General features: G+C 55.2%; 6 protein-coding genes across 6 annotated transcripts; 3 read left to right on the top strand and 3 right to left on the bottom strand.

Annotated features, from left to right (window-relative positions):
* The first annotated feature begins 1199 nt into the window (after window positions 1-1199).
* Window positions 1200-2069, top strand: BU26DRAFT_517015 (uncharacterized protein). The gene has a single exon (XM_033828468.1). It carries the CDS (start codon window positions 1272-1274, stop codon window positions 1905-1907), a length of 636 nt encoding a protein of 211 aa, XP_033687380.1. The 5' UTR covers window positions 1200-1271; the 3' UTR covers window positions 1908-2069.
* A 1384-nt stretch (window positions 2070-3453) lies between these two features.
* Window positions 3454-4805, top strand: BU26DRAFT_422757 (uncharacterized protein; the record flags this gene model as incomplete). Its single annotated transcript, XM_033823480.1, has 2 exons — window positions 3454-4618; window positions 4666-4805. Coding segments are annotated over 2 exons (1305 nt in total), but the record flags the coding sequence as incomplete, so codon positions are not given.
* Window positions 4806-6864: 2059 nt separating this feature from the next.
* On the top strand, window positions 6865-8484 carry BU26DRAFT_517020 (uncharacterized protein). The gene has a single exon (XM_033828469.1). It carries the CDS (start codon window positions 7247-7249, stop codon window positions 8102-8104), a length of 858 nt encoding a protein of 285 aa, XP_033687382.1. The 5' UTR covers window positions 6865-7246; the 3' UTR covers window positions 8105-8484.
* Window positions 8485-9472: 988 nt separating this feature from the next.
* On the bottom strand, window positions 9473-10198 carry BU26DRAFT_562125 (uncharacterized protein; the record flags this gene model as incomplete). The annotated part of the gene is made up of 1 exon (XM_033832995.1): window positions 9473-10198. The coding sequence occupies one exon, from the start codon at window positions 10196-10198 to the stop codon at window positions 9473-9475; it is 726 nt and encodes a 241-aa protein (XP_033687383.1).
* An 893-nt stretch (window positions 10199-11091) lies between these two features.
* BU26DRAFT_479997 (uncharacterized protein) lies at window positions 11092-12544 on the bottom strand (the record flags this gene model as incomplete). Its single annotated transcript, XM_033825687.1, has 3 exons — window positions 12294-12544; window positions 11359-12237; window positions 11092-11277 (listed from the first exon to the last, which is right to left on the bottom strand). The coding sequence occupies exons 1-3, from the start codon at window positions 12414-12416 to the stop codon at window positions 11092-11094; spliced, it is 1188 nt and encodes a 395-aa protein (XP_033687384.1). The 5' UTR covers window positions 12417-12544.
* A 75-nt stretch (window positions 12545-12619) lies between these two features.
* Window positions 12620-15892, bottom strand: BU26DRAFT_256237 (glycoside hydrolase family 92 protein). Its single transcript, XM_033821202.1, has 9 exons — window positions 15672-15892; window positions 15443-15621; window positions 15056-15389; window positions 14785-14992; window positions 14431-14696; window positions 13995-14374; window positions 13732-13946; window positions 13475-13677; window positions 12620-13427 (listed from the first exon to the last, which is right to left on the bottom strand). Exons 1-9 carry the CDS (start codon window positions 15759-15761, stop codon window positions 12660-12662), a joined length of 2643 nt encoding a protein of 880 aa, XP_033687385.1. The 5' UTR covers window positions 15762-15892; the 3' UTR covers window positions 12620-12659.
* Window positions 15893-16117: the final 225 nt, after the last annotated feature.

Here is a 16117-nt window from a genome sequence, read left to right on the forward strand (position 1 = left end):
GGTAAATTACACACTCGAGCAGTTTGATATCGCTTATGTCTGCCCTTAGGAAACTTCCTGTTTGAGATCGAATTTATTGCCACCTATGAAACAGGGCGACTTGGTCTTGCTCCACGCACCCAGCAGTGACTCGACAGAGACTATACTTCAGTCGCAATCGCTTCCCAGCTTTATTTCACTTTGCTGCGTCAATCTCATTAAGAAACATATCGAGGCAGATCCCCACCCGGTGTGCTTCCGCGTTGACCATTGTCAGCTGGTATCAGACTCCACATGAGCACCCCAGATGTGCCTGTTTGTCCTGGCCTACCGCCAACTGAACCCCTTCCCTCTATCCCTTCGGATGTCAAGGAACATCAAAGGTATGAAAACGATCTAAACCAAAAATCTGAGCTACACTACCCACCTGCAGCCGATGCAAAATACGATTTTCGACTGGATTACTGGGACAGGAAGGACTATGACATACTGTTCCGTTCTTTATATCCTACCAAACTCGGCGATTCGAGGATGGCTGGAAAGCACTTCAGTGTTACAAAAATAGTGAATCCGGAACAAAGTTCGTGGGCGATGGGGGCAGCGTGCCGCCGCGACGGCCGCCACTGTACACCTGCGTAACAACCTTGAAAATACCGCACGACGCCAAGGCGCGTTATAGAGAGATATATGAAAGCGCTGAGGGACATCGCGATAGAAATTGCGAGGAGAGCCGTTTCCCGTCAAGTGTAGGAGGATCAAATGCGGCAAAAGCAAAACCGTATCGTAGACGCAGCCCAGGAGTGCTTGACGAGAGCACGTGGAAGGGTAATTTAGGAAGTGTCATAAACTAGTTGATAAGAAATATCGTTAGGATTAGTTAAGTAACAGTGTAGGCGTATTGTATGTATTCGAGTAGACACCCTTAGCCTAGTTTATCTATAGGAAAGCACATGGTAAGAACACGAATGTAGATTGCGTTCGTAGGCTTCCGAAGCCGTGCCTGGCCTGTAAAACTGGTCGGGACCGGATCTAAACGTATATGGGCCTTTGTCGTAGAATGACCTCCGCGGCAGAGCGTCGCGAGCCTCGGCAAAAGCCGTGAATACTGATCAATCCATCATGGTGCTGACAACCGCGGGCCCTCGGTACTTTGTGTTTGCGTGTATGCCAAATCTTCGGCTCCGATAATGAAGGTATGTTAACATAATGCCTAATACCTTCTTGTGTCCTCGAGGGACGGAGCTTGTGTAACTCAACAAGAGACACCTAGAACAAACTACGGATCCTCGACAATGGACTACTTCCAATCAGTTCCTTGGTGCGCGGCGCTTCTCGAAACGCCCGGCATTGTTCTATACACGCCCACGTGCCGCCTCGAACCGGACGCCAATGGCGCTCTCCCAACCAAAGACCAATTCTTCCGCGTCAATCTCAGAAACAACGACTTAATTCCCCATGCAATCGGTTTCTACCAAGACCCATTCTCCCCCACTACCATTTCGCCCTCTCCAACCTCATCCGGTCTCCGTCTCCTGATTCACTCCTCAACATTAATGCTCGACCTCCGTCCTGGAACGAATGGCTACAACGGGACCGCACACGGCGGGCTCATATCCACGTTGATCGATGAAGCGATGGGCTCTCTCATCTATATTAACCATCGCTTCTACACCGAAGTCGAAGCAATACACAAAGAGAAGATACCATCGAACGTACTGAACATGCACGGGGTTGCGATGTTCACTGCGGGCATGAATGTGCGGTTCCTAAAGCCGTTAGCGACGCCTCAGATCGTGTTAGTGACGGCAAGCCTCAATGACATCAAAGGGAGGAAGGTGTACTTAGACGTCGAAGTAAAGGATGGGGAAGGGGTCAGGTATTCAAGCTGTGAAGGGATGTGGATGAGTGTTTCGAAGGAGAACCTGTGAGATGGTAGATCCGGATCGGAAGCAGAGTTAGCAAGTACGGTGTAGCTTGCTGTTAAGGCTAAGCTGTGCCCGTATGTTACACGATGTCTGCAGGCTGACGGCGGAATTTAAGAGGCAGGTCGCACTATCTTAAAGTATTATAATAAAGTTAGCGGTATATAAAACTTAGTAGTTTATAGTTTCTATAATTGCGATAAGCTACAAAGGGTCATGCGCGATGGATATGGGACATACGGCCGATACGGTGATGGACTGTACGCTACACTACAGCGGTAATATCTTTACAAGATAACTCTGTATCGCTCTGCCATCTTCCGCAGGCTAGAAATATTGATTATTGCAGCAATTTATGCGATTTTCTGGCTTTAGTTAGATGGCGGAGCGATTCTGATGAGGCAGCCAAGGATTACATAAGTGTCCCATCTCCATCGCGCATGACCCTTTGTATCTGTTAGCATGCGTTTCTCGAAACGAGTCCGGCTAGAGCCGAGCCTGTGGCGGAGAACCCTGTAGTATCGGAGAATTTTACAACCAACCGGAGCTGCTATCCGACAAGACATCGCAGTGTCCCAGTTCCACCCACTTGGCATCGTGCGCACCCACAGCTGTCAGGAGACACTTATTGGATGTGGACAGCCCTTCGTTGCGGGGATGGAAGCCGAGCGTGGTTCGGCTCTGGAAGCCGATGACGCAGTAGGGCTGAGGCGAAACAGTCCGAGAACTCGGGATGAGGCGAAGGCCCAAATATACCCAAAGAGGATATTCGATACTTGAAAACATGTGCTTCGTGCCACTTCTTTGAGCTGGCCCCGACACCCTCGACTTTACCTAGATCGACTTATCTAGATAGGCTTATCTAGATAGACTTCCCTTGAATCCCTTCTGCCCCGGCTCTGCCTGCGCTGCTCTGCTCCCAAAGCAGCCGCGCTCGGTCAACTGCCCCAGAAGCGCCGCAAGCCCTAACAATGCTGGATCGGCAAGCGGCAAGAGCCGAGAAACACCATGGACGGCGATACGGGCGTTACATGGGCAGTGAGGGCATCTGGTGCAGTGCGGGAAGTAATGCCGGAGAGCGCCTCGTGGGAAGTCGTCCGCTGGCGCGGTGCTGTTAATAAGCATGAGGCTCGGAGAGAAGTTCCTTAGGCGAACTTTAACTCTCTCGATGCGATCTTCTCCTTCCAGCACTAATATTTAACAGTGACGACACACGCTGTCACGCCCGGTGTGCGCCCCGACACCACCCTTTACCCTGCACGGCAAAAACGCTGCTATGAATAACAGACAGCGCCTCGATACGCGGAGGTAGCATTCAAAACCGTACTAACGAGTTGGGGGCCCCGAGGACATGGGGAAATATCGCTCGAAAAGCGGATGGTGAGTTCTCCACCGACGTACCACTCTAATGGAGATCATCGCGCTGACAGTCCACCGTAGTCTGACGTGCCGGAACCGTCGCGTCAAGTGTACGTAGCCCCCAAGCCCGCTGTCCCGCCCTAGTTAATGTCGGACAGGTGATGAAGTGCACCCTCTGTGCGGGCAGTGCGCCAAGAAGAGCCGCGCCTGCCAGTGGGAGTCTGCACACTCCCGGTTCAGAGGATACCGGTCCGCAGCGGGATCCGCGAGCACAGAGACAACGCCTGGCGGGCCTGCTCAAGATGGCGACGCTATGGACGTCGAGGAGGACGATGAGGACGATGTGGCGCAGTCAGAAGGGTCTTGGTCTGTACCGCCGCATCGCCGGAGAAACAGCCGGGCCGGCCAGACCACAGAGACGAGTCTCAACCCTCCTGGGGCCGCCACGGCGGGCCTGCAGCAGTCGTCGGCATCGCCCTTTCTGGGCTCCCCTTCGGCGAACCCTACTTGTGACGGCGTCTCCATCCCCGCCCAGTTTTCTGCCGCACTGCCCGTCAGGGAGCCCCTCCACATCACCCGCCGTGAGGCCAAGCTCGTGCACCACTACGCAGAGCACCTGGGCCGCTGGCTGGACGGCACCGACCCGGCGCGCCAATTTACCCTGCGCGTCCCAGTGCAGGTCAAGTTCTGCCCGATCCTGCTGCACTCCATCGTCTGTTTTGCCGCGCGGCACTGCGAGGACAGCGCCACCGCCGATGAGGCGTACCAGCGCTGCATCGCCCTGCTCATCGAACGGCTGAACCTGGACACAGCGACCCACGACGACGATCTGCTCTGCGCCATTGTCATCCTGCGCTTCTTCGAGCAGCTCAATGTGCCATCCATCTCCGGGTCGGACAACGAGCAGCATCTGGCGGGGAGCTCTGCCATTCTCCGCGCCTCCCAGACGCGGACCGTAGACCCATCAGCACCAACGCTGCGCGAGGCCGCCTTCTGGGTCTACGTCCGGCAATGTCTGTACAATGCGACCATCAACCAGCAGCCGCCCAACATCGACTTTTCCTTGCAGTTGGACCCGAGCCCTGCTTCCATGCACGACTCGCACCCGCTGGCCATGCTGCGACTGGAGACAGCATGGGCAAACCAAATGACGTGGCATTGTGCCTGCGTAGTAAACTTCTGCTTCGACGGCCATGAGCCGCGCGAGCTTCTGTCCCGAACCCAGAAATGGCAGACGCTCTGGGACGCCGTCCAACGTTGGGAGGAGGACCGGCCGCCGAGCTTCAACCCCATCTGGTCCGGGAAACCCAGCGACAAGAGCGTATTCCCCGAAATGTGGTTTACGGCCGACTGGCATAGTATGCCTCCTTATTCCCTTCGAATGACCCACTTCTCACGGTAGCAGTCGTCGCGTATGGCTTCTTCCACTTCGCCTGCATTCTCTTGCTCACTTACAAACCGGGGCCAAAGTTTGCGATGCGCAGAGTGGGTAGCAAGCTCTCGGAAACGGACGTACGTTCGCCCCCGCCCCAAGGGTCGTTGTAGTGTTGACAGCAATAGAAGCAGATCTTGGAGCACGCTCGAGCAATATGTGGTTCCTGCACGAGTTCTCCAACAACCGTCCCTTGCCTCATCACGCTCTGCCACACCATATTCATATGGGGCCCACTCTTGACGGTCGTGGAAGAGCGAAACGAGATTATCGCGCTCCTTGCGCGGCTCGAGAGGGACCAGAAATGGCCCACTATGTGGATCATCAACGCGCTGAAGAGGGAATGGGCGCTAGAATAGGCGGGCCCTTGGACTATGCATTCCAGCATCGTTCGATGGCGTTGCTGACGCATGCTGCTTCTTTCACCAAGCGGGTCCCGGTTCCGGCGACTTCTTCCAGAGCGAGTGGAGTGATCAGGATTGTCGGAATTCGACGCCGCCCCCGCCCTCCTAAATCGGCCCGGGTGGCGACACGTTCCCAGGCCGAGCTCTCTTTCGCCGGCGCGCCCAACGCGGCGCACATGCTCGATGGAGGTGGATAGATGAGAGCAGTGATAAGGCCCCTCGGGGATTGGACGGTTTCAAAAAGCCCCAGCATTAGATTTCATACGTTTCTCGGTGTCGACATTCATATACCCTTCCGTTATTCTCGCTCCAAGGCCCAGCAAAAGCTCAAGTTGCGCAATTCGGTTCGAGTTCCACGAGGTTGAGTACAGCTCGGCTTATTCCACCGACCGGCCAAAGTTCCCGTTTCTTTGTGCATTGATGCGCCAAGGACTCTTCTCACCAAAAAGCTACATTTCAAGTTTTGGTGCAGATCCAGTTCCAGTGTAAGATTGACGAGAGCGCTGCGTGATCTTGACACGATGTTATTCGCGCATTCCGACAGGATATCTCTTCGCAAGTAGCTTCCGCAGCCTCGCTAATACCCGCGTTTTTCTAAGTTCGGATGCGGGTAAGGCTCCCACTCTTCAGAATTCATCCCCACCTATTTCCCAAGTGCCTGACTGGTCGCGCTCGGTAGCGTGAGCGAAAGGAATAATCGATTTTCTCATTATTGGGATACTCTTGTCCGAAAATAGTCGCCGATCGGATGTTGAGCTACGCTCTGTCTCGGCCGCATAAGCCGCTGCCTGTCCTCGACCATGGCGAAGTGCGTTCTTTCACTCGTGTCGGCCTTCGGCTTTTGAAGCCGTCTGCAACGAAGCCTGCTCCCGCATTACTCTTTTCCTCGTCAGGATTCGTGTACCTTGCCCAAAGCGCTCGCACCGATAAGTTGGCATCTATCCCCTGTGCAATGCGGCCGTCCGCAGTGCCTTGGCCGCCTGCGGCTGTGATGGAGAGTCGTAACGCCGGTTACTTCGTGTGTCCCATTGCTCGAAATGCGTCCTGATTGGCCGGGACTGTTTCCCTCTCTCCCTCCTCCTAACATCCCTTTCCGTTCACATTTGGCCGAGATGATCGTGGAGTCGTTCGAAAGCCCACATGGGCAAAAGATTGCTTACTACTTCTCTTGCGAAGCTGGGGTCGAGCAAGCTTTATTCTACCACGACGACACCCCTGTCATGTGGCGCGATATTCCAAAAGAGGGAATTCGTGTCGAGATTTGGGCGCTATACAGGAGCCCCACGTGATGGTCGATCCGTTGATTTCGTGACGAAGCAGTGCGCCGAAACGACGACCTGCGCCTACGCATGGTCGTTCCACCCGTGGGCTTCGGCCTCCAATTGCGAGGCTATGTAGGGAAACGGCCATCCGAGCGTCTTTACAATATCTGAAGCCTTTCTCGTCCGCCTGAGAGTCTCCCTAGCCCGGCTTTCGCAGCAGTCTAGAGCATGGCACAGACGACCACTATCGCGCATCGAACCCGGACCCGAAACGACTCGCCAGTGGGTACTTTCGAAGACATGGAGAGCCAGCCCAGACAAAAGAGGAATTGTGTCAGGGGCACAGTAGACCTCACTGTGTTGGGGATTTCCTCTGGGCTTGCGCTAGGTGAGGTTAGGTGTGCTCTTCTGCGCTACTACCAGACGAGCCGCGAGGAACCACTCCGGATGGCACTCCTGCACGTATGTCTCCGTAGCTGGATCGCCAGCGGCATCTGCTAACGTCAGTGTTAGTACGAAGAGCTTGCCGTTCCCCTTCAAGCCCGTCTCCCCATCCTCAACACGGCCTACAAACATCCTGCAAATCCCCAGGCCATTCTCCGGGTTCACAACATGCTTGGTCAGATGTTTTCAACGGCCGTCAACCTCTTTTGCAGGACCCACAACATCGCCCCGGCTTCCATCCACCTCATAGGCGCGCATGCCGCCATAGTTCCTCCTTTTACAACGCATCTTCCATCCGGCCCCGAAGCCACAGATACAAACTCGGCCTTACAAACTTGGGGTACTCATATCGCGGAAGAAACAGGCATTACGACGGTGACGACCCATCGAACGACAGGACAATCCGCCAACACACGCGGCCCGGGGCCCGGGGCTTCCCTAGACATGCTCCTCCTGCAGCACCCGACCAAGTTCCGCGTCTGCCTAACCGTCAACGACGCGGTGAGCATCAGCATCGTGCCTCCTTCCAACTCCGCCGCCTCCAACACCGCTGTCAGCCTCGACTGCGGGCCGGGCACAATGTTCATCGACTACGCGGTACGCTATGCGACGTCGAACCAGCTGGAACACGACCTCGAAGGGAGCTACGGCGCGCGCGGAACCGTCAACATGGGTGTCGTTGACCGTTTCCTCGAGACGCACGACTACACCAATCGCGCACCGCCGCTACACATCGCGACCGAAATGTTCGGCCACCACGAGGCGCAGGGCCTGATCGACGAGTGCCTCTTCCTAGGCATGTCCGACTTCGACATCATCGCCACCGTCACGCGCATAACGGCGGAGAACATGGCGCGCCAGTACCGCAGGCTGATTACCGGCCTCTTCGGGCCAGACCACAAAGTCGACGAGATTTTCATCTGCGGGCCGGGCGCGCGCAACACAGCCATTGTCGACTACTTGGAGGACGTGCTGCCCGAGGAGGTCATCACCCGGCCGCTAGACGACATAGGCATACCAGGAGATGCGAAGGAGTCTGTCGGCGCTGCACAGTTGGGGCTGGAAGCTGTGCTCGACCTGGCGGCTACGGACCTAGAGCGCAAGGAATCGGCGTCGTCACTTCGGCATACGGCGGCGGGCAGTGTGGTGCGTGGAAACCAGTGGGAAGTCATCCGCAAGCAGGTGCTGCTGTTCAGCAACGGCGCGCCGCTAGGACCCATCCAGCGCCTCATCGTCGACGGCGACACGAGTGGTGACCGGCGGAAACAGCCGAAGGGCGACTCCAAGATCGCAGCCCTGTGAGGACAGAGGGACGACAGCGAACACGATACGATGGCATGACGAGGACCTTTACGAACGAACGATCGATCGACCGGTTACCCGCGCTTCAGCAGCGACACCGTACTCATCTCATATACCTTCCTTCTCTTCACGATACACACAAGGCTTATAATGCGGAGGGCGGCGTTGGCGGCGCGTGCTTCTGTTTTTTCGAAAGTGCTTCGATAACGGAACTCTGGGATTTACTAGATGACGGCTTTCTCGTGATATTTATGCCGCGAGGAGAAACCCAAGCTGGGGCACGTCACGGGATGTGGCGAATCGGATGTCGATAGTTTCCTTATTCGACGACTATGGAAATGTCCCACGCAGTTTGCTGTCGCATGTCGTGCGGTGTTCTTGTTCCCTTCCACAGCTTTCCCGTCTTTGTGCAACTTATGGAGCTGGGTTCTGGACTCCGGGACTACGCCGTGGGGTAGAAAGCACGCGACGTGTCTTCCACATGGTAGGACGTCCATCCGGTCCCGACGCCACCCATCCCCTCCGATTCAAATGTTCAACTGCTATCTGTCTTGCTTGCCACCGAGAACGCCGTCTAGACAATTGCAGCCGCTTTGCCACCACCCGGGGGGCAGACTCGATGCTCCCTTCACCGCGCTGCTCGCGCTTGCCACTCGTATCTTCCCCTGGTATCCTCGCGGCAACACGAAGCGGCGCCATTTTCCATCACCTGATCAGTCGTGTCGGACATTAACGAATCCACCTACCGCGGACGAAGATAGCTAGATAGAGCCATACACAACACTATCGCTTCCATCTCACACCAACCAAGGCCTTTTACCAAGATAAGCCTGTTATGATAGGCTCGGCTCAAGCCATATACTCCTCGACATTTCTCAACGAGGCAACCGCTATTCTCCTAAATCGCGTCTCGTCGCTAGCGCCAGGGACGGTCGTTCGCACTTCCATCGACCAGCCACGCACTCACTTAATTCGCTCGCCACTGTAACGCATACAGTAGAATCAAGCAAAGAAGCCCTACACACGTATATTCCTCGGCTACGCCCAGCCCAACGGCGATGCGATGATACAAGCTGCCAGCAAAAGTGGACTAGTAACGATCTCAAGAGTACTGCTTTGAAGTGGTTCAAATGGCATAGGGAATCTAGTCCGCTGCCGAAGATCAAACATACACGCCCGAGTCAAAGGTATGGTAGACTGAAGACTGCATGCAATCCATCTTATTAAACATTAAAAGCATCCTTCATTTTGCTAAAACTTCTCCACTGCTAGAGGCGAACGTAGACTCGAACGTGTCCAGTTTAACCCCACCGACACTGTCATCCCTGGATCCTACTCGATCTTCCGCATCAGATATCCCCCACCCGCTCAGCACTCCCCAACCCACACATCATCAACGCCGACCTCAACGCCAGCGCCCATCACACCCCCCGCATTCGCTACCACCACCACGGCAAGCATATGCCCCATGCCCTGGTCGTCCCCAACCTCGACGCTCTTCCCCAGCATCTTCCATTCGCCCATCCCTCCTCCATTCCCACTCTTGACCTCCACGCTCCCGCAACTCACCGCATCGAGGAAAACCTCAAACGTTGTGCTCCCCTCCGCGCCCATATCCCCGCTCGCATACACCCAAGCCCCGCATTCAACGATGGTGCCAGCCGCGACGTTGATGCCCATCTGCGAGAGCGTGATGGAAGACGCGTTCGTGCTGTTGCTCAGGCCCTGGAAGAGGTGGGATCCCGAATGCGCGGATGACGGGCTGGAGACGACGTCGCGGGATGCCCAGGAGCCCAGGGCGTAGCAGGTCCATGGGTCGAGGATGCCGGATTCGAAGGAGGGGTTTTGGAGGGCGTTGGATGTGCATGCAGAGGCGACTGCGGCTGGCCTTACCGATGTGACTGCGGTGGTGCTATTGAGAGGTGGATCGCAGCAGGATCCGAAGGCGGCTTCGGTGCATGCGAGGTTTGAGGGTGGCAGGCATGCTGTTGTTGTTGTTGTTGTTGTTGTTGTTGTTGTGGTGGTGGCTTTGCTCGGTTGGGTGAGTGGGAGGGCGGCGGCGAGGGAGAAGACCAATGGGGATGTAGCGCGCATCGGAGGGGATCGAAGATGCGGGGCTCTTGGTGGAGAACAGAAAACCGTACGAAAGGAAGAAGATGTGTATGCGGCTAAAACAGAATATAAACAAACCAGAAAGCCCTTTTGTCTATACCCAAGGAAAAAAGCGAAAAAGATGTGATCAAACCAAGAACTGGGCTGCATGTCTTATGCATCATTCACCGACCATCACTCCAACTATCAAAGGTCTGTGTTTACGCCCGTCTCAACGCACAGATACCATGCGCACAGATACCATGCGTGTCAAGCTGCATGCATGCCGGGCAACGCAGCCATCCACTTGCGAGTGCAGCGCCGTTGAAGGGTCCAGCCACAGACTGCGCTAAATGGCTTACTCCAGAGAAACAAGCCGGACAGGTGAAACACAAGATTGCCAGAAAGGAGGTGCCCAGAAGCACAAACCACCTCGACGGAGCGTGCTGAAAAGTGCTACAGATGTTCGAAGGAGGGCTAGACGTCTGCGAGTGCGGGAGATGTGCGATGGGGAAAGCGACATTTTGGGGACGGCCAATGAGCGCTACTGAAAGCGTGGCATGGGTGAAGCTGAAGAACGCGCTAGACCCAAACAAACTAGGGCCGGCTTAGATGCAGGGCATTCGGCGTTGGTGATGATCCATTGGATGTCAGTATGCCCCTAGAAATGAAAGTGCTGATGCACGTCGTGAGCCTGATCGTTGCCTTCGAATCGGAGCTGCCTTCACATCGGAGTCGGATATTTCGGAAGAGCAAGGGGAGGCGAGGAGTCAGATCTGCCTATGGACAGGAAAGAACGAAAGACAAGATGTGAAAAGAATCGGTCCAAGAACCGGGTTCGGCTGATGAGTTGCTGATGGTTGGAGATGTCGAAGATGACGAACCTTAACTGCACCTCACCGCTTCGAAGCCACCTCTTCCCACTGCACGCCGACCCACTCCTCGACATATCCTACCTCGCCTTCCGCGACATCACTCGGCCCGCAGTCTTTACTGCACACGCCCAGGATGATGGTGCCCCATTCCATCCCATCAATGCTCATCTCGTCCGTCTCCAGCTCAGTGATAGCATGCGGCGTCAGCTGAGCTTCAAACACCCTGTCAGCGGCGCAGTTCTGACATCGTGGCATGCCTGATCCGCCTCTTGATCCTGACATGGTGACCTTCGTGTTTGAAGATGAGCCGTGCTCGGAATACGCCGCAAGAAGCTTGCCAACGCTGTCGGTGTCGCTGTAGAGCAGCGGCTTGCCCTTGAACTCGTATCGCAGCACCTGCTCCGCGTTCTGCCCTACTCTGTCCGCAAACTTTTGGAATGTCTTGTCGAGCGAGCTCTCAAAGACCTCTTTATCCTCCTTTCCGCCTCCTCCACTGCCCTCCGCATCTACGTCCATGCGTGCGTTCTCTGGTATCTGAGGAGCAGACGGCGCATCGAGTGTTTCGTATTCGGCGTCAAGGTGGTAGTGTGGATACGCGGGAGGAAAGGCCGACTCTGCCGGCCAGGGTTCGTGAGGGCGCGCTGGCTGTGCCAACGGCGGTGGTGAGGAGAGGCGGACTTTGGAGGCGAAGGTCTCTGGGAGGATTGTAGATGCTTCATCTTTGTCGTCTTTGGACGTGACCTGAACGGTAGGCGCCGAGGAGAAAGGATTCGCGGGTCCCTTCCCGCTCGAATTCGTCGCAAACGGGTTCGCAAACGGATTTGCAGGCGGCGCAGCACCGCCGCTACTCTTGACGCCAAACAGCGACTCCCCCAGCTGCGGCTGCGGCTGCGTCTTGTTCTCCCGCCCAACCGCCGTCTTCTCCGCCTTCGCACCAGCCTTGCTTGCGGCGCCCTTCGCAACACGCACCCCACGTATGCCCCTCACACTCCCCGCTTTTCTCCGACACGTCTTCCGCCTACAGCTCCAAATATACAGCCGTCTCTCGTGGCCGGCGAAGTGCTCGGGCAGGTCGCCGTTGAGCTCGAGGAGCAGCGTGAGGAGGCCGTTGCAGACTTTGCATTTGGCGAGTGCGCCGGAAGGGGCCGTCTTCTCGTCGAGCCATGTCTGTGAAGCGCGTTAGCACGCTGGCCTTATTGAGGGTGGGTCTGGGGATGGCGCACCGGCTGGCCTCCGAGGTGGGAGACGGTGTCGCCAGTCGCTTCCTTTGATGCGTAACCGAGGAGCACGTTGGTCTCAGTGTAGTCCTCGCCCTCGTCGGAGGAGTCGCTTTCGTAAGGCGGCATCGTGTGGTATCGACTTCGCGTCGGGTGGGAGAGCGAGAGCAGCTTTTTGTGTTTTCTGTGTTTTGCGGGGCCATGAAATTCCAGGTCCTATCGATAAGCTGTGGCGCAGCCTGAGGCGCACATGCACTAATCCTTTGCCCCCTTTTGTTCGCTCTTCTAGACGGCTCCAACCTTACATTAACAGTAAAGATTTAAATAATATGCTTCCTTATTAATAAAATAGTTGCTCTGCTCTCTCCGGGGTTAGTGCACATTCAACGTCGAATCCGAAGACAGAACCGGCGGTGTGCCTCGGGGCTCCTTTTCTACCTTCTCTCCATCACTATCCCGCAATGGCGACACCCCACCGGCGGCCCTCCTTCTCCGTGCCCTTCTCAGGATGAACCACGCGAGCGCCACAAGTCCAACAGTACCGAGCACAGAGAACACCACAATGACTGCAATCTCCCTTCCCTTCAAAGCGCCGCCTGATACGGAATCCTGAGTGCTCTTCGCAACCGGACTATTGGTGATCCCCCTAGTACTGCTGGGTAGTGGATCATGCGGCTCCACAAAGGGTACGCTATCCCGCGCCTCAGTGCCAAATTCGCTTGCTGGACTCGGAGGGAGCTCTCCAGTCGCCCACATAGCGGGCTCCGTTCCGAGCTCGAAATGCATCTCGCCTCCGCTCTCGAACACATCTGGCCATGCGACCCAGCTCTTAGTCCACTTTCCGCCATTGATAGTAAGACTCTGGACATGGTAGGCGTCATCTGAGCCTCCCGAACTCGTTATCCGTAAGTGCTTGTCATCGCCTAGCGAGATGGTGAGGTTGGAGAACCATGGCGAGCCGATCAAAAATGTAGTTTGCCCGGTGATGGGATAGAGCCCAATCATTACCCAGAGGAGCCAGCTTTCCATAGCCCCGGCGTCACTGTTTCCCGGAAGACCTCCAGGCGTCGGCGAGTAATACGTTTTCGCGATGTAGCGGCTGCGCTCGACTGATTTATCGGGGCGCCCGGCGAAGTTAAACTTATTGAAGGTTAGAGGGACTAAGGCCCGGCGTAGAATGGACTTACCAGGAAAGGGCTGCCAAAGCTGGGCTGGTTACCCGGATTCTGGATCGTGTTGTTGAAGCGCGCATTGCCGGCCTGTCGAATCTGGGGCTTGAAGATCATGTCCAGTTTCTCGACAAATTCTTCCGGTCCCCCGGAGAGGGCGATGACCGTGTTGATGTCATGATGTGGGTTAAATGTATACTCCCAAGGCAGGGCTTGGTAGTCTTGTGGCGCCGTCAGCTTTCAGAGAGGTAGTAAACAGATCAGCGACTACTCACAGTAATCCAGCCAGTAGCAGCCACCACAGCTCATTGGGTCCCACTCTATGAAGCCGCTCTCGTTCCGTGGCATCACGAAGCCCGAAAATCCAAGAGAGGTAACGTTCGTGTTGTAATGATTTCGCCAATACCGAGACCGGTGCAGGCACTTCGCGGCCGCGGAGTCGTTCCCCAATCCCGAAGCAACCTGGTATAACCCAAAATCGTTTCCGGCACTGGGCACGGTCAGCAAGACCAGGCGTGGGATCCTCCGCTGTACTCACTATTCAATAGCCCGACTAACGGACCGCACGAATTTGGGGGTAATAAAACCATGCTGTAGCCAGTCCGGCAAGGCTCCTCTTCCATCTTTTGTTGAACCTCCCTGGTCGCGATCAAGATTGCGAACCGGAGGGGTGACTTCCGCATCCTTGAGCATAGCCGCAAAGCCATCCTCCCAGTTGACCTTCCCACGCACACCTTTGACAAACGCATCAGCAAGAACAGTATCAGCATTCGACCCGCCCTGTGTGGCGCCGTTGTAGAACGATGATCTAGCGTCTGGCATGTAATGGTCGAACCTCCAAATGTCAATTAATGCTCGGATGAATTCCTCGTACATGACAGGCTGCAGGACATGGAACAGAGGGGTAGTGCATCGAAACTGAGTCCGAATGTCAGCGAATGATTGAATAGAACGACATCTAAGGAGCAACTTACGATATCCCATAAAGTGAAGATATCGTCATAATAAGGCTCCGACGACTGCCAGTTGGGATTCTCGCCCGTTTTATTAATGGGCAAAAGATGCATGAAGTAAAGCGCGGTGTAAAGTTGCTCAAGCTTCGTCTGATCTGTATCGGTAGTTGTGACTTTAGACAAGACCTGGTCGTTCCAGACCCCACGGGTTTCGTTCCGCAGCGTCTCAATACTAGTACCCGCTGGTATCTCATTGTTTAGGCTGGTACATGCTTGCTCTTCCGAGACTATTCACATCCATTAGACGTGGCTTCGACAACAGGCCCTCGCAGAGTTAATCTGGAAAGCGAGAGGGCTTCTCGGACGAGAACTCACCAAAGGATACCCCGACGCGGGAAGTGATAGAAGTCTCGTCAAAGGTAAAGACAGCTCCCAGACGAGATGTTGATTGCACCGTAGGACTCGTAGAGTACTCAGTCAGAGTGGTTCGATCGGTCCCATAGCCGACAAATGTCTTGAACGTAGCAGGAGAATCGAACTGTCCGCAGAAGTACACTGTCCATTTTGGAGATCGATTCCAGCCCTAAGCGCGAAAATCAGCATTCTTTCCGATGTCGCTCATGGTCTGGTCCTCCAAGCAACATACGTTATCGTACGATCCATGCCCTCTATATGACAGCAGCCCGTCGTCCTCGACGACCGATATGTTACCGCCAAGGTAACGTTGGCTCAAGCCTTGGTCACGATAAGCATGGAGAATATGGGATATGTCCACAATCACGTTTTTTGAGACACCGTCCTCAGCGAAGGTGTATCTGAGCATCCCTGCGCGCTCCGTGGCAGCCAATTCGACGTCGACGCTGCTATTCAGGGATGACTTGTAGTATCCGACCTCGGTAACGTCGGCAGCAGCTCTGGTAGCATTGTATCCGTGTAATGGATTCGAAATGGCGCCAGACACGGGCATTTGTGATACGACGCTGCACTCGATCAGAACCGCTAGGTAGAGACAGAGTGAGGACTCCGTACGTACCCATACTTTGGCGCTCCGCCGGTACCGCTCAAATGAAGCAAGCTGAAGGCGGTCAAGTCGCCATTCGGTGCATAACCTGAGTAAGCGGCATTTCCTGTGTAGACGTCCGGCCCAAGCTTGACGATGCCGAACGGGCGGCTGACTCCAGGAAATGTATTTCCTCCATTTTCAGAGCCGGTCTGCTGTAGTCAGTCGGTGTTTCGCAATCCTTCGAAGCGGAATGACGCACGGAGGTTTTGACATAGTCAGCGAGCTCAGCAGCTTGGGTGCCTATGACACACCAGAGAAATACTGGAACGAAAACGAATGTTGCAAACATAGAAAAAACAAAAAGAACATTAAAGGTTGCAGAGAGAGATAATGAGAGGTTGTAAACGCAGATCTAGCACATATATGGGACGAACGAGGGTGGAGACGAGAAGAAGTCAAAGAACGGGAAGGGACCCTTGGTCACAAAACCAAGGATTTATTCTAGGGAGCTGTTGACGCGTTTGAGGCTCGGTAGCGGAGAGGCGAGAGCTAAACGGTGTATAGCCACGGCGACAACAACTAGATTCGTACAGCCATGCTCGTTCGTCAGCTATGCTCGCGACAAGGCATGAGAATCGAGCAAGAATTCCATGGCAAGTCTACTTGGAGAAGGCTATGCATTGCCCACGGCCTTGTCTTCGGCGA

This window comes from Trematosphaeria pertusa, assembly GCF_010094035.1.
Source record: "Trematosphaeria pertusa strain CBS 122368 unplaced genomic scaffold BU26scaffold_4, whole genome shotgun sequence".
Classification (NCBI taxonomy): Eukaryota; Fungi; Ascomycota; class Dothideomycetes; order Pleosporales; family Trematosphaeriaceae; genus Trematosphaeria; species Trematosphaeria pertusa.

Bases quoted from the DNA above. Each gene is read 5' to 3' on its own strand.
- BU26DRAFT_256237 (XM_033821202.1), bottom strand. From the start codon at position 15,761: ATGTTTGCAACATTCGTTTTCGTTCCAGTATTTCTCTGGTGTGTCATA. The intron at 14,993-15,055 runs GTATGTTGCTTG...TTTCGCGCTTAG, and splicing joins GGCATGGATCGTACGATAAC to GGCTGGAATCGATCTCCAAA. The intron at 13,678-13,731 runs GTGAGTAGTCGC...CGGCGCCACAAG, and splicing joins CTGCTACTGGCTGGATTACT to ACTACCAAGCCCTGCCTTGG.
- BU26DRAFT_517015 (XM_033828468.1), top strand. From the start codon at position 1,272: ATGGACTACTTCCAATCAGTTCCTTGGTGCGCGGCGCTTCTCGAAACG.
- BU26DRAFT_517020 (XM_033828469.1), top strand. From the start codon at position 7,247: ATGCTCCTCCTGCAGCACCCGACCAAGTTCCGCGTCTGCCTAACCGTC.